The sequence below is a fragment of the Physella acuta genome, unplaced genomic scaffold (assembly GCF_028476545.2).
Source record: "Physella acuta isolate Inbredline_101_S28 unplaced genomic scaffold, ASM2847654v3 ptg000619l, whole genome shotgun sequence".
In the NCBI taxonomy this organism is placed as follows: domain Eukaryota; kingdom Metazoa; phylum Mollusca; class Gastropoda; family Physidae; genus Physella; species Physella acuta.
The window spans coordinates 51,615-66,760 of record NW_026732138.1 but is presented as its reverse complement, the minus strand read 5'-3'; the positions used below and the strand labels follow the sequence as shown (position 1 = coordinate 66,760).

The following is a 15,146-nucleotide window of genomic DNA, read 5'->3' as shown; positions in this document are numbered from 1 at the left end:
GTTCAATTCTAGTTCCTGTTAATAAAACATAGGTTAGCGTTAGATTTTAGAATAACTATAAATAAACTATAAATATGTGGGAAAGTGTGGTCAAATGGTAAAGCATAGAGTTCGGATTTTGGTTTGGATTTGGAACTGTAAGTTGTCCTGGAGTCCACCCAGCTCTGATGGATACCTGGTTTACGCTGGGGAAACTTGACGTGCCTGGGCATGGTGGTGACCACACCATCCCTTCTTAGGCAGAGGTCAAGAAATATATAAACGTCATTTTCCCAATGGATCACTAGGTTTAAAGAGGAATATTTAGTTAATTTCATAAATATATTATAAAATATTAGCTACAGATGAAACCAATATTTGTATACATTTTTTGACAAATATTTAAAAAGAAACTAATAAAAATTATATTTCAATTTAGCTTTTAATAAACATATAGAAATTACCTTTAACATATGAAACATTGAATTGCCCATTAGTGTATTTATCTTTAAAAAAATGAATAAGTACAAGTTGCCCTGAAGAAACAATAACAGGTGGAATGTTGATTGATGGAAATGCTGGAGAGCTGCTGAGGGAATGAGATTCACTGGGAACAATAGCACCATGACTGGAGTTGATGTGGGTGATGATGGGAGAGTTCATGTCAATCCCATCATAAACTGTGATGGTATCATTGGCTTCAAGAATCACAAGGTTAAACTACAGCAGAAGAAAAAAAAAGACAAATTTTAGCAATGTAAATATTTCAAAATTTAGTCTTTTGATAATTTTACGATGATTTAAAAATGTTCCAAGAACTAATTAATCATAGTTAACCATAATTAACCATAGGCGTACCCTCAATGATACAACTTCTGAATTAGGTGCTGAGATCAACCAATCACAAAATTGGCCTCTAGCTAAGTTTGATTTGGAAGCATTGAACTTTTCTTGCTTTTCTATATCTTCAGCCAGCAGTTTGTGGTAGCAGGACACAGATTCTAGGGTGACTGTAAAAATAAAAAATTTTAAACCAGTAAAGCAGTTTGTGGTAGCAGTACACAGACTCTAGGGTTACTGTAAAAATAAAAAATTTTAAACCAGTAAAGCAGTTTGTGGTAGCAGTACACAGACTCTAGGGTGGCTGTAAAAATAAAAAAATTTAAACCAGTAAAGTAGTTTGTGGTAGCAGTACACAGACTCTAGGGATACTGTAAAAATAAAAAAATTTAAACCAGTAAAGCAGTTTGTGGTAGCAGTACACAGACTCTAGGGTGGCTGTAAAAATAAAAAATTTTAAACCAGTAAAGCAGTTTGTGGTAGCAGGACACAGACTCTAGGGATACTGTAAAAATAAAAATTTTTAAACCAGTAAAGCAGTTTGTGGTAGCAGTACACAGACTATAGAGTGACTGTAAAGATAAAAAATTTTAAACCAGTAAAGCAGTTTGTGGTAGTAGGACACAGACTATAGAGTGACTGTAAAGATAAAAAATTTTAAACCAGTAAAGCAGTTTGTGGTAGTAGGACACAGACTATAGAGTGACTGTAAAAATAAAAAATTTTAAACCAGTAAAGCAGTTTGTGGTAGTAGGACACAGACTATAGAGTGACTGTAAAAATAAAAAATTTTAAACCAGTAAAGCAGTTTGTTGTAGCAAGACACAGACTCTTGGGTGACTGTAAAAATAAAAAATTTAAAAACAGAAACTGCAATTTCAAAATTTTGTGCCAATGCGGGTTGGTGAGGCACCATGATTATATGTCTGTAAATATATACACATACACATATAAATATTTATATGTATATCTACAAAATTTATTTATTGTAGGATTTTAAAAAATACTAATATAAGATATACATTCTCTCCTGATGAAACACTTCATTCTGCAGTTGATAAAGATGTAAGGCTACCAAAGGTGTAATTGTTCTGCTTGATGTCCATACTCAAACACTGAGGGACAAGGAACTGAAGGAGCTGACCAAGCCAGCAAGAGAAAGGAGGATAAAGAAGAGGATCATTGGACTAAGGAAAAGGTTGAAGTTGACTTAACGTTTGAACTTCTTGCACTTAGGTCACAAAGGCTCAAGAACTAGGGCACTTTGCTGACAATTGAGATTGAAGTATAGTTTGTTTTTTTGCAGTTCAGAAATTCAATTGAAAGTTCCATGTCAGCATACAAAACAAGGATCACCCAGACAAAGTAACAACACCATTAGCACCTTGCAACTATACTTATAACTCACATGAAGAGATCTCTTATGCCCATGCCAGTATTGGAAGGTGGAAGTTCCATCTGAAAATACTGAACTACCTGGTGTGGTTCCTCCAGACGAGCATTAATTAGCTCATAGTATATATCTACTAAGATATGTTTAGCGCTCATACTTAGCTGAAATTCTTGCTTATTTCTCTTTTGTTATCTTTTCTGATCCAGCTGGGATATGCTGAATGGATGTGACTTTGTGTTAAATTATTAATCACCAGTTGCCTTTTGCTGGTCTTTTGTGCACACATTTAAATGTATGTTTTTGTTTTGACCAGTCAAAGAAACTGGACCATATCGTTTAACTAATAATGGTTAAAAAAAAAAAAAGTTTCATTTCTACAAATTAAGAACACTGATACCTGATTGTTTTCTTTTTAAACTAGAATCAAATTATAATTTTATACTTTGAGAAATTTAAAGCTTTGACAAACAGTCACACAAAATGTTTATTTAAAAGTTTAGTGATATGAAAGGCAATCGTTACTTCATTTTTCTCGCATTTTTGTGTATTTTTGAAGACTTTACAGAACAAAGCCAAAAGTTGTCTCCCTTTAATACAATGAATAAATGGGAAGCAAATAAATAACCTAATATTCAATTTTAAACAATTTTTAACTATTAATATTGCATTGGGTTTAAACATGTCAAATAATAATGTAATATTGATTATTAAAAAAAATTAAATGTATACCTATGCATACATAAAAAATTGTCCAAATATATAAAACTTTCACTGAGTAGTCTTCTAAGAATTGGAGTTGGCTTACTAAAATATTTTCAAACATATCTATTGTTCGGTTTAACATAACAAGCAGAAAATTATCCTTAGCTACGTGAACTGCACTTTCTATTGTGTAGTAATTAAGTATGAAGTAGAGCAATAAAATTTTCACAAGAATTTCAGGGTGCGATCAGAAAGTGGTTTTACTATGTATATTGCTAGAAACATTATATAATGATAAGCTTCAAATCAAACTTTAAGCACAAAACTCAACAACTCAACATTTCTACCCAAAAACTTTTAGGGAGCTGACATCCTAAACCAACTATGGATAGAAATTTTCAGGGGTCGAACCTTTTAAATTGGCAAATAGATGAAAATATTTGACAATGGAATGGTTGATATATAGCAAATATTTTAATTAAGTATCTGGTGACAGCAGTTATGATATGAAAAAAAATGTTTTATTTGTATAAATTTTTTTGAAAGTTACTGTCAAACTTTTTCCCCTTCTCTAGTATGGTGGGAGCCGCACTGCCTGGTTTGAAAACCACTGCTCTAGAATCACTTTAAAAAATAAAGTGTGTAAATAAGTAAAGCAGTTTATGGTAACAAGGAAGGACGGTTGACTAAAAATAACACTATTCAAACAATGAAACAGCTATAAACAAAGGATATACATTGATTACAAAATAATTGACTAAAAATAACACTATTCAAACAATGAAACAGCTATAAACAAAATTGATTACAAAATAATTGACTAAAAATAACACTAATCAAACAATAAAACAAAGATGTAACAAAGGATATTTATTGATTACAAACTAACAAGCTAGAAATTTAAAAGCAATAAGGAAAAGCTTTTTTCTATGTTTGAACACAACATTTAATTCCAAAATTAGTAACAATGAATTACATTTTGATACAATCAGCTAATTATTTTCATGTTTTTAAGATAAAATTACTGTGGAAGGTTAAGAAACTACTAGCATTCAAGTTCTTTAGTAATGTCCAGATTTTGGCAGAAAGAATAGACCGAGGAAAAGTTTTAAGATAACAAGCCAAAACAAATATTAATTACCAGTTGTCCATGTTATGTTGAATCCAGTGGCCTGCACTGATTGATCTGACAGGAAATTGATTGTCACCACGCTGCCTGAAGACATCACATTTTCATGTGATGAACTTTTGTCAAAAAAAGCCAACTGCGATCTTTCACTGATTCCAGAGCCATCATAAATATGTATGGTATCATATTTGTCTTCAATGTGAAGATTCCATACCTGGATTTACAACAAATTTACATAATAGATTCTAATAAAATATTTAATTAAAATTTTACCTAAGATAAAAAAAAGTAGACTGTAGTTATTATTTTAATAAAATGTCACTATTGTAAAATTTTAAGTTTAGAATTATAATTTTTTTTAGAGAAAACTTAGGTAGTCTTACATGAATCTGTATAGCTAACATGGGATCTGTTTTCACAGTCCATGTACAGTTAGAGTAGGACGGATATGGGTTGGGATAGTTTGGTGACTGTAAGCTTCCTGCGAGTCCCCAAAGTGTACCGCCACAAGACTGAGATGAGACCAAGTTTCCTGCAAAGGTGTATTTAGAAAATATTTTGAGCATTCAACTTAAGTAGTCAATACCACTGCTCAGTCTCTGCTGCATGTCAATTTAAATGAATACAATAAATGCTCTTATTAATAGTTTAAGGATTTGTTGATATTGAAGCCTACTAAAAATGTTGTGGTAAAAATGAACTTCTTACAATTGTTTTCAAGTAGTTTTTACAATTTAAAATTTCTTTAATCAAATAAAATTTTTAGTTTGGCTTTCTAAAGCTTTTAGCAGAAATAAATTATAAAATGACTTTTCATTTTTTGAAAAATCATAGATCAGTGGTTTAGAAAATACTGTTGAACAAATTAAAGAGCTTTAATAACATGAAATAAAAATTGTATTTATAAAAACTCACCATTACTGCAGCTCAGTTCATCTGAACCGTCACTACAGTCCTGAACACCATCGCATATCCAGTTTTTGCTAATACACTGGTTGCTGTTATTACACCTGAGCGCACTATTTTCACATGGTTTGATCACACATAATGAAGACAATTTCTTCTCACAATCATTCAACTCCCACCGTAAATCATTACTTTCAAAAGATTCTTTTTTTATATCACAGCAAAGCTTTGATGAAGTTTCAACTGAAAATTATATTGAATAAATCAATTAAAATGAGTTTTATGTAAACTAAACCTTGGACTTAATTTTTTTAACACTTTCTTTCACGGAAAACAAAATAGCTGTTCAATTAATCGATAAAATATTCATAATAACTAAAATATAACATTTACATTAAAATAAATTTCTCGCAAATAACAATGTTTACAAAAATAGGTTAAAATTCCTATCAAATTTAAAAAAGAAAAAAGATTTATTGATATATAGCTAAGTACATAAGCCAAAATGTGTGTTATATCTCTATCAACATAATGTGACAAACCAAGTGAATTATGTAGTCCATCCAGTGTCCAGAAACCATCTTGTTTAACAGCCACCTCTCCATCAGACCACTGGAGAGACTGATTAGAAAAATGAACAAGCCCTGGAAAAAATAAAATTGTTATAATAGCTTTCCTTGTCTAGAACTGAAATCTATTAAACTTAATATTTGAAATGGAAGTGTAGAAAAGCTATATTGGCAACGATTGTACAAAATTACAGAGCAAAATTTTGCATAATGTAAGAAACCAGGTTAAACATTTTAAAATTATTACCAGGCCTATATAAACATTAATTAATTAATTATATCTAGTTATGATGTAACTGAATAATTCAGTAAAAGTGTGTGGTCTATTATTACAGCCCACCTATCCATATTCCATTATATGTGCTTATGTCATCTACTGGGGATGATTCTTCATGTTGAGAAACAAAATAATTGATCCATTGTTGTTCTGTGTAGCTGTTAATTTTCACCAGAACCCCACCGAAGCTGTTTTTTAAATAATATTCACAAGTAAAATGTCAATCTAATAAACACATAGTATTAAAATACTAATTAGAGCAGAAAGTATTTTGATTTAGCCAAGCATTTAAATTTAGTTTATTGGGCTGCTTATCGTGGATTAATCACTTTGACTCTGTGGGATTATAAAAATGCAAGACATCTTTACTAGATCTAGATTAGAATCTATTTATTTATAATTTTATATATATATATATATATATATATATATATATATATATATATATATACATATATATATATATATATATATATATATATATATATATATATATATATATATATATATATATATATATATATATATATATATATATATATATATATATATATATATATATATATATATATAACGAGCCGACCCGCTGCGTATCATACGCCGCTATTTAGTTGTTTTTTTTTCTACTTTTCAGTAATTTATAATTTGTGAATTCGATAGTACCAATGCTGCCACTGAAAATATTTGCTTAAAAACACTAAACCCCCCTCCTCCCCCCCACGTGAAAGCAGCCTCATCTTAGTTACCTCCTCTAAGTTTAAAATCGTTTCAAACTAAATTATCTGCCCCTAATAGCCGTCACCAAACCCGTCTCTAAGATTGTAAAATGTAAACAGCGTGACCACAGCTCACCAGACGGGGTGGGGTGGGGGTGGTAGTGATAGTGATAGAGAGAAAGAGAGGGGACTGCAAGGAGGCGCTTGCAGCTTGTTTTCTAACGGCTCCCAGAAGAGAATTATATATATAGATATTGTTTTAATGCTGTATATCAGAAAGTGTAAAGTACTGAAAAGAGTAAACTCACTGTAATTTGTGAAGTCACATACTAGTCTAAAGTCTAAGTCTAGAATCTAGATCTAGAATCTAGAAATCTAGATCTAATTTTGAAATTTAGTTTTCAAAACTGAATTGAATTCTGAGAGTTTATTTCAATTTTTTAAAGACTTTCGAAGGTTGACAACATTTTTGGGGTATGATGCTTTTGTGATGGTGTGTGAAGATGAGGGGGGGGGGCATAGATTGTCCCAAAAAGCAGACTAGGAAATAAAAATTAGGTAATCTATCGTTTTGGGTACGTAAAATCGCCCGCGGCTATTAATGTACGAAAACGTTACCTCATTGTCAAGGCTTTAATAGGAGTATATTGTCATATGTTTGTGTCAAATATTATAGATAAATGAATAATAAACCTAAATCAATGGCTAAATATATCGATATAGGCCAGAAATTAACTTTAAACAGCAGTGTCTGAGAGCAAGATTTGCTATATAAACAGCAGCCATTTGTAAAATAGAGTGGCTTCCCCCTGATCTCGCGCTAAAAGCTTATAAAAATAAAACTTAAACAAGATGGCTGCTATAGTAAATGAGCATGGTTGCATCTGTTGGAAACATCGCTAGTCTTCATTTATTACTGAAAAGTTTTAATTCAATTCTTTAAAAACAGGTACATAAATGAAACAACGAAACATTTTTGTATTTTAAAAAATATAAATCCTCCTCAAAATGTGAAATAATTATTAAAATTTAAGGAGTCACCTGGTTTTCACATTACAAGTCGCGGGCGATTTTACGTACCCAAAACGATAGATTACCAAAAATTAAATTTATAAATAGACCTATCCGGCCCTATCCCTATCCCTAGGATCTGAATTTAGAATCTAGAATCTAGATCCCTAGACGTATTTCACCTGTCACACACAGCTTGTGACTGGCTCCACGTTAGCGCTGGCACAATGAGTTTATAACAATTGTTGTTGTACAATTCCCAGCCTGTAAAACAATAAAATAATTAGATCTAGAATCTAGTATAAACATTTCCAATTCATATTCGAGGCGGGCTAAAAAAGTAACTTTTACAAATCATTTCGCTACTCCTAGTTTTTAACTAACCTAATTTTAGATATCAAATATAGGCCAATTTTAGATATCAAAATATAGGCCTATATTATATAATATTATTTTTTATTTGGTTATAGAATCTAGATCTAGATCTAGATTGTAGATCTAGTAATCTTATAAAAGCAAATATATTTTTAAGTAAATTATGTTAATTAAAATCTAGATCTAGAAATATAGATCTAGATTTCTACCTGATGGACAGGTGTACCAGCTTGAAAAATTTACTTTGGCGTACGGTTCAAGTATGCTTCTTTTATTCTGAAATAAAGATTTGAGTACATCTAGACATCTATTATAAACATGACTCAGACGCAACTAAGGATTAAGAATGATCAAGATTCACATCTATAAGAATTTAGAGTTTAGGGGGGATTATAGATCTAGTGGTGGGCTGGCCAGATGGTCTACCTGGAAAAGTCCCGGTGGGCCCCCAGGAAAAAATCTTGGTGGACTTTATATAAGTCATTATTCGTGCTTTGATATTTTTTAATAGCTTGTTGGTATATCTACATTTTATCATTTCTATTTCTTTATACCAAGCCTACAATTCAGAGTTTGATGATGAAAAAATACACAATGGAAATTTTAATCTGGGGTTGGAGACCCCTTGTGAAATTCCCCGGGCCTTCTGGACACAGCCAGATCACTTCTGATGGATTACAAGATTTTTTTTTTTTATCAGGGCTGGCCTATATCAGAGGCGTAGCTACCCTTCCTGGCGCTCGGGGACAAACTTTCAATTTGGCGCCCCCCCCCCCCCCACCCTCGGGAACAACCTTTCAATTTTCAATTTGCACCCTTCCTCAAAATTTCAATTTCTTTTTCCAACCCATTTTGTCGCCCCCTAAGTTCGGCGCCCGGGGACATATGTACCCCCTGCCCCCCCCCCCTCGCTACGCCTCTGGCATATATGTGGCCTCAATCTTTTTTAAACGGTTTTTTACCTCCAAACTACTTCGTCACAAAACGTCACCATCCTTCAAAAGAAGTCGCATCTCAGCATACCACCCCCTATAACTTCCAATTATCGTTTTTTAGAACAGCGAAGTCTATTAAAAATAATAACTGAGATCGGCCAACGTCGAGTCGCCTATTATTTACACACACAAAAAGTCTTTTTTAAATGCGAATAGCGGCTAATAAGTCTAATGGTAATATTCAGTTTGAAACATTCCATTTTTAAAATGCAAAAGTGCTTCGTTACACTTTCTGAACCTGAACACTCTCTCTTCCTTTCCCCTCATCGCACATCGCTACAAAGTCCAACACTCAATGAATAGGAGTGTGACATTGTTAATGGACGAGCCTTTTGTATAAAATGCCAACTGTTTTCCAGTTGCAAGATATACAAATCGAGATATACATTTATAGCCAACTCATGCAAGCAAGCTTCAAGAGAGACATTTACCCTTTATGACATTGTTGTCTTGTCCCCATCAACCACTCCCTTCCATCTGTGTCATGTCATGGAAGATTTTGATTTATAAATAGTAGGCCTACCATTTCAATAGCTTTGTTTGAAAATTACTAGTCGATATAGATCTAGGTTGGACTGACTTAAGGTGTGTGTACTGTCTAGCAGTGGCGTTGCGAGGTAGGGTGTCACCCGGTGCGGCACTTAATGGTGTCACCCCCCTCAAAATTTCGATTTGCACCCCCCCCCCCCTCAAGTTTTCGATTTGCACACCCCCCCCCCCTTCAAAATTTCGATTTGCACCCCCCCCCCCTCAAGTTTTTCTCTATATATTTTGCTATTTTTCGCCTCGGTGTCACCCCCCTAAATGGTGTCACCCGGTGCGGTCCGCACCTCCCGCCCCCCCCCCCCCTCGCTACGCCTCTGCTGTCTAGTTTGTTTTCAAAAAGCCGCGCCCCTCTTACCACCTAAATGGAGCTTAAATAAATGTTCTTTTTATTTATTTATTTTTTGTTACAGCAGTTTTACTCATCTGATAAGTGAAACGTCTAGTTGCTAATTTACTTATTATAAACTAGTTAAAATAAATATAAAAAGCTTATATTCTTTTTCTATTCTTAGCTAATTTATGCGTTACACATCAAGGACTTCCAGTGGCCCGTAAATTCACGTCCAATAATCCCTCACAACAATTGACGTTTGTAAACTCATTCATTAAATGGGCGTGGTGGAGTTCCGTGACACGTAAGGTTACGGCTACACATGACTAGGTCATAAAACAAAGAGAGAGGGGAAAAATCATGGGGGAAAGTGAACCCAAGACACCGTAACAATACAACGTCGCCCTCAGTGGCTTCGGGCTGTCAACGCCGTGTACTGTATTGTTGACGTCAGTTTACATAAATTAGAAGGCTCTTCCGCGTTGTTTGTGTACATCTTGTGAGATGTTGGGTGTTAAAGGCTTTATAAAGAGTGGTATATTTTTAACATGTTAATTAATAGTTTATCAATAGATTTTTTTTAAATATAAAAGGGGTCATATTTATCATGTTTAAAAAAAAGATACTTGACGCAAATGTGCAAACGTTACGATTGTTTGTATGCTGAACTTTTATTTTTCCCTCCCAACGCAATTTTCTCTTTCAAACTATATTAAGAATAAACTCATACCTAGCCAAAGTATGGTTTCATAATTAATTTAAAAATTTAAGAATAAATTATTAAACAACCCTCATATCATCTTAAACTCAAAAATAAATAGTGGTATTTTGTGTCCTTGTCTCATACCACAAAAAATGCGTCGTTGCTTTTAAATATATTTAAATATAACATGAAAAATTCTATAGCATTGATTTTTGTAATGTAAATGTTTGTTACTCTATAATTATCACTAACTTAATATATTAGGCCTTGCTTTCTTAAGCGAGATAGTCACTTAAAATACGTACCTTTACGTTCGCACAATAGGCAAGTTGAATATAAAATATATCAAACACTAGAACAGTTGTTGCCAGGAAAGCTATTGAGCTCAAACCAAATCTGTGGATTTCTGAAATAAGCCATTTTGGCCTACGGGCCATAACCTTTCTACTGCTAAAACAGTAGGAGACAGGATGTTTTTCACGTGTTATAAACGTTTCACATTCTTTCATTCAAAGAAAGTTGCCAAATAATAAATAATAAAACCGAACTCCAGAGTTACACAGCATATATAATCCAACACACTTTAACGTTAAAATGTCCTCTCTGCAACAAGATAATTCAGTGCGAAGTTTTAATTTTAATCCGAGAAAATTTAATTTGTACACAAGTTAAGAAAGTCTGTATTTCACATCCTGCAGTTATCTCAGTGTAGCACATTACTGTATTGTTTGCTCACTTCGATGTAGCATATCACTGTATAGCTAGAACCCCTCAATATAGCACATCACAATTTTTTCAGCACAACTCGGTGAAGCACATCACTGTGCTGATAGCACGTCTCAGCACATCACAATATTGAAATCACTTCCCAAATGTAGCACACTATTGTTAACACACTTCCTGTGTTGTTAACAAGTCGCTGTTTTATTAACACCAGCCGCTAAAGGTGATCAGCACAGCAAGGCTAACACACACCATAGTACTATCATCGCCACAACACTACCAGCACGCTTGAAACTTGCAGTAACCTGAGGGAGGACAATCATTCAATAAATCAATATATAGTTCACACACTTTTGTTGCGTGCTCTTGCACACACACGTATATATATATATATATATATATATATATATATATATATATATATATATATATATATATATATATATATATATATATATATATGTTATTTTATTTGTAATGTTTTTTTCTACCATCTTAATTCGATGACAAGAGTTTGTGTAAGTGAAGAAGAATGTGGTGTTCTTATCAATAGCATCATAAACATTAAAACCTAGGGTCTTTACAGCTGCTAAGACGAACCAAACACAATACATGACAGAAGCTACTTTAAACTTTCACTGTGTCTTACGTATGAAGTCTGTTGACTCAAATGCACAATATTGTTATCATTACTGTAATTTTATAACCTAACTTTAATCCAACTACACCAGGAGAACGATTAATAAGTTTGGGAATTCCCTATCTGTATTTCGTATTTTAAGCCGTGTGTTCTTGGTTATTGCAGGCATGATATACATAAACCAGCGAGGTTCGAACACTTAACAACTGTGTGCAGTGTCAATAGGATTCAAATTGAACGTGTATACAACTGAGGAATAATTTACTCTGAGAATCGCGAAGAGTCGAATAAAGGAGCTAATCCTTAACGTAAATTCTTGTTGGATTCAAATCGAACGTGTATATAACTGAGGAATAATTGACTCATGTGTGAGAATCGTTAAAGGTCTAATATTTATAAAGGAGCTAATCCTTAACGTAAATTCTTATTGTTACTCAGTAACACTCACTGTTGATATAAAAGTGGTGTGGGGAGTTGTGGTAGGTAGAGGGTACTGTTATGATGAGTTTAAGAGATCGTAATAGGAGCGTCTTGAACAGATGTTTCAGGTGTTTAATTTGTATCCATGTATTCAATGTACATCACCACACGCAGCAATCACAGTTTATGCTTGATTTCATTGCCGGTATTTATTTTCAATTGGGGGGGGGGGTGGGGGGGGCCTTAAATATCTATAATTTTTGTTGACTGTGCAGTGCAGGTGTTTTTGGTGTACTTTGTTTATTTGAATGGCTTTACTTTTAGGGCGAGGGTAGCTTTATGTGTTGTAATGCGTTGTGATGTCTGTGCAATGTTCCCTCTAAGCTGCGCGGTTACGCGGCCGCGCAGTAGTTGCGAACCTGCCGCGCAGTTATTTTGTAAAATACATTAACTATAACTTTGAGAATATCGCGCACACAATACACGATGATGCACTTAAGCAGTGTGTTGAAAAAGATGAAAAGGAGTATTTGTTGGGTGAAGTAACCGATGATGTTATAATGTTAGTAAGGGCACTGATGCCTCGTAATGGACATGGGATGGAAGGCACATTTGGTGCCCTACAATTAATGAGCAAACCTCTCCCCTTGGTCACATTTATTACTCACCATGTTTTATTTTTTTAGTAAACCTCAGAGGCTTTCTTACATAAAACATAACAGTTTCCCTTCACAAGTGCTGGTCTGTTTCTGGATAGGCTACCATAAACAAACGTCACGTGATCCGCCCACCTCCACTTGATACCCCCCCCCCCCCCCATTGTTCTCCATATCGCTGACCCAAAGATCGACTTGAACATAGCAGTAGGAAAGTGAAACTGTTGACCTAGTAATAACACCAGTACCGCGCTCTGCTCCCTCCGGGGTAATTGTTGTTTATATACAACCGAGACAGAAATAACACTCCGTGTGACGTAGTACACAATGTTTATATGACATACGGATAGTGTTTACACCGCGACTGTTCCGTGAACTAAGGTACTTCAAAATTTAGCAAGTCGGTAAAGAACAGTAGGGTTAGGAATACTGCACATATTACATAACACAAAGTGGGATTTTCATTAGCAATTCGGTCGAGAATTATAGACTTAGGAATACTGCACATATTAATTACATAACACAACATGGTATTTTCATTAGTAAGTCGGTCGAGAACAGTAGGCGTAGGGAACAGTAGGCGTAACAATATTGCACATAGTACATAACACAAAATGGAATTTTTATTACCATCTACTACACCATATAACAAAATATGGCATGTTTTATGGTCCCCATGACATTATTTTCGACTACCAACACTGTGCTTTTGAGTTAAATTATGGGCATCATATCATCTTATGGGCAAATCCTGCTTTATAATAATTTAAAACAAATACTAAGCTTGTGACTGTTTTCTAAGAAGGAATATGTAAGGCATGTGTCAACTTACCCAACCATTCTAATCAAAAGAAATTTTGCTTACATAATAATATAGAAAATCAAAGGCAGTGTTATATAAATAACATAATTCTATACCACCCCACCCCATACAAAAGCAATTAAACACCATTACCCCCCTCCGAGTTGTAAGGAAAAAATGTACGTCGAATTTTTCTCAGTTCATACTTTTATTTTCTTATTCGTGTGTGCTATCAAAAAATCCTAAGTCAAGTCTCCCATCACTAATCGATACCTTTGAAGAGATTGAAAATTGATTCCCTGACCTGGACATGTCTGAGGCCACCGACGATCGAACCCCAGCTGTGCCCTCTCCCCAGCCGTTAGACGCTGGCATACTTGAGCGGGGCGTGGTCCCGTTTGTTACTGCGGTAATCAGGGCTATCAATAGGTATTGGTTGATGTGGCGATTAGCTGGGTTCACGGAGATTCATATCTATGGTACACGAGAGGGTTAGTGGCGATATTAGCACACACAAACATTCGTTTGATTTTTACTTTCTCGTATATACGTAGTATAGAGAAAGTATTGTAATCGTGCAAAAAAAAAAAATCGAGATTTTTACAAATCTCGACGTTTTACACCTCACTGATACGGAAAAACATAATTTTGCAATCTTGTCCGTATGTCTGTGTGTGTGTGTGTCTGTCTGTCTGTCTGTCCGTGTGTAAACACGATAACTTGAGTACCGTTACAGCTAGGTTGATGAAATTTCATATATAAGTATTTTATCAAAATCGTAGATCCGTATCAACTTTTGAGCGATTTCCGACAACCGGAAGTGGTACTTTTTCTACTTTGAATTTTTCAAAAGCCTATAACTTGAGTACTATTTCAGATAGATAAATGAAATTTCACATGTAAGTAAAAGATCTAATTCTCTACCTTCTGTTAAATTTTGAGTAATTTCCGTTGACAGGAAGTAGTAATTTACGCTACTTCCTATTTCTCAAAAAACTAATGTAAATTTTAAAAGTACTAATAATATTGCGCACTATTATGCGCTTTTTTATTTCGCGTTCACTTGGTGTGCAATTAATTTGTCTACGAGATTTTATTCTATTTTTAAAACTTTAAGTATTTAAAAAGGATTAAAAATCATGTCTATAGCCCGAGTTCCCATCCCCTGTAATTTTATATAAAAATATTCGAGAAAGTTTAGGGGAGATCACTCCCGGTTTATTTTAAATGGGAAACTGAGACGGTAATATTAACAAACAAAACAACATTCGTTTGATTTTGGATACACTAGGCCTTTATACAAATAGGTACCAAAAATGTATGGAATGTTGCAATGATATTGTCGGTCTCGCTAATCAGGTATCAGTTTTGTTGAGATTGTAGTTATGTTAAACTACAGAATTAGGTTTATTCGTTTGTATGACCCAAAGCGG

At 34.0% G+C, this 15,146-nt stretch overlaps 1 protein-coding gene across 1 annotated transcript in view; it reads right to left on the bottom strand.

Moving 5' to 3' along the window:
- Positions 1–15,146, bottom strand: part of LOC131947978 (uncharacterized) — an 80,237-nt gene that overhangs the window by 50,231 nt on the left and 14,860 nt on the right. The window contains exons 2-11 of the mRNA XM_059309413.1: positions 10,778–11,500; positions 8,107–8,173; positions 7,705–7,786; positions 5,859–5,983; positions 5,492–5,593; positions 4,959–5,192; positions 4,427–4,575; positions 4,056–4,257; positions 838–989; positions 444–699 (exon numbers count right to left, since the gene is read on the bottom strand). Of these exons, the coding sequence (XP_059165396.1) occupies positions 444–699; positions 838–989; positions 4,056–4,257; positions 4,427–4,575; positions 4,959–5,192; positions 5,492–5,593; positions 5,859–5,983; positions 7,705–7,786; positions 8,107–8,173; positions 10,778–10,981 (1,573 nt within the window). The 5' untranslated portion in view covers positions 10,982–11,500. The remainder of the gene's footprint in view (positions 1–443; positions 700–837; positions 990–4,055; positions 4,258–4,426; positions 4,576–4,958; positions 5,193–5,491; positions 5,594–5,858; positions 5,984–7,704; positions 7,787–8,106; positions 8,174–10,777; positions 11,501–15,146) is intronic.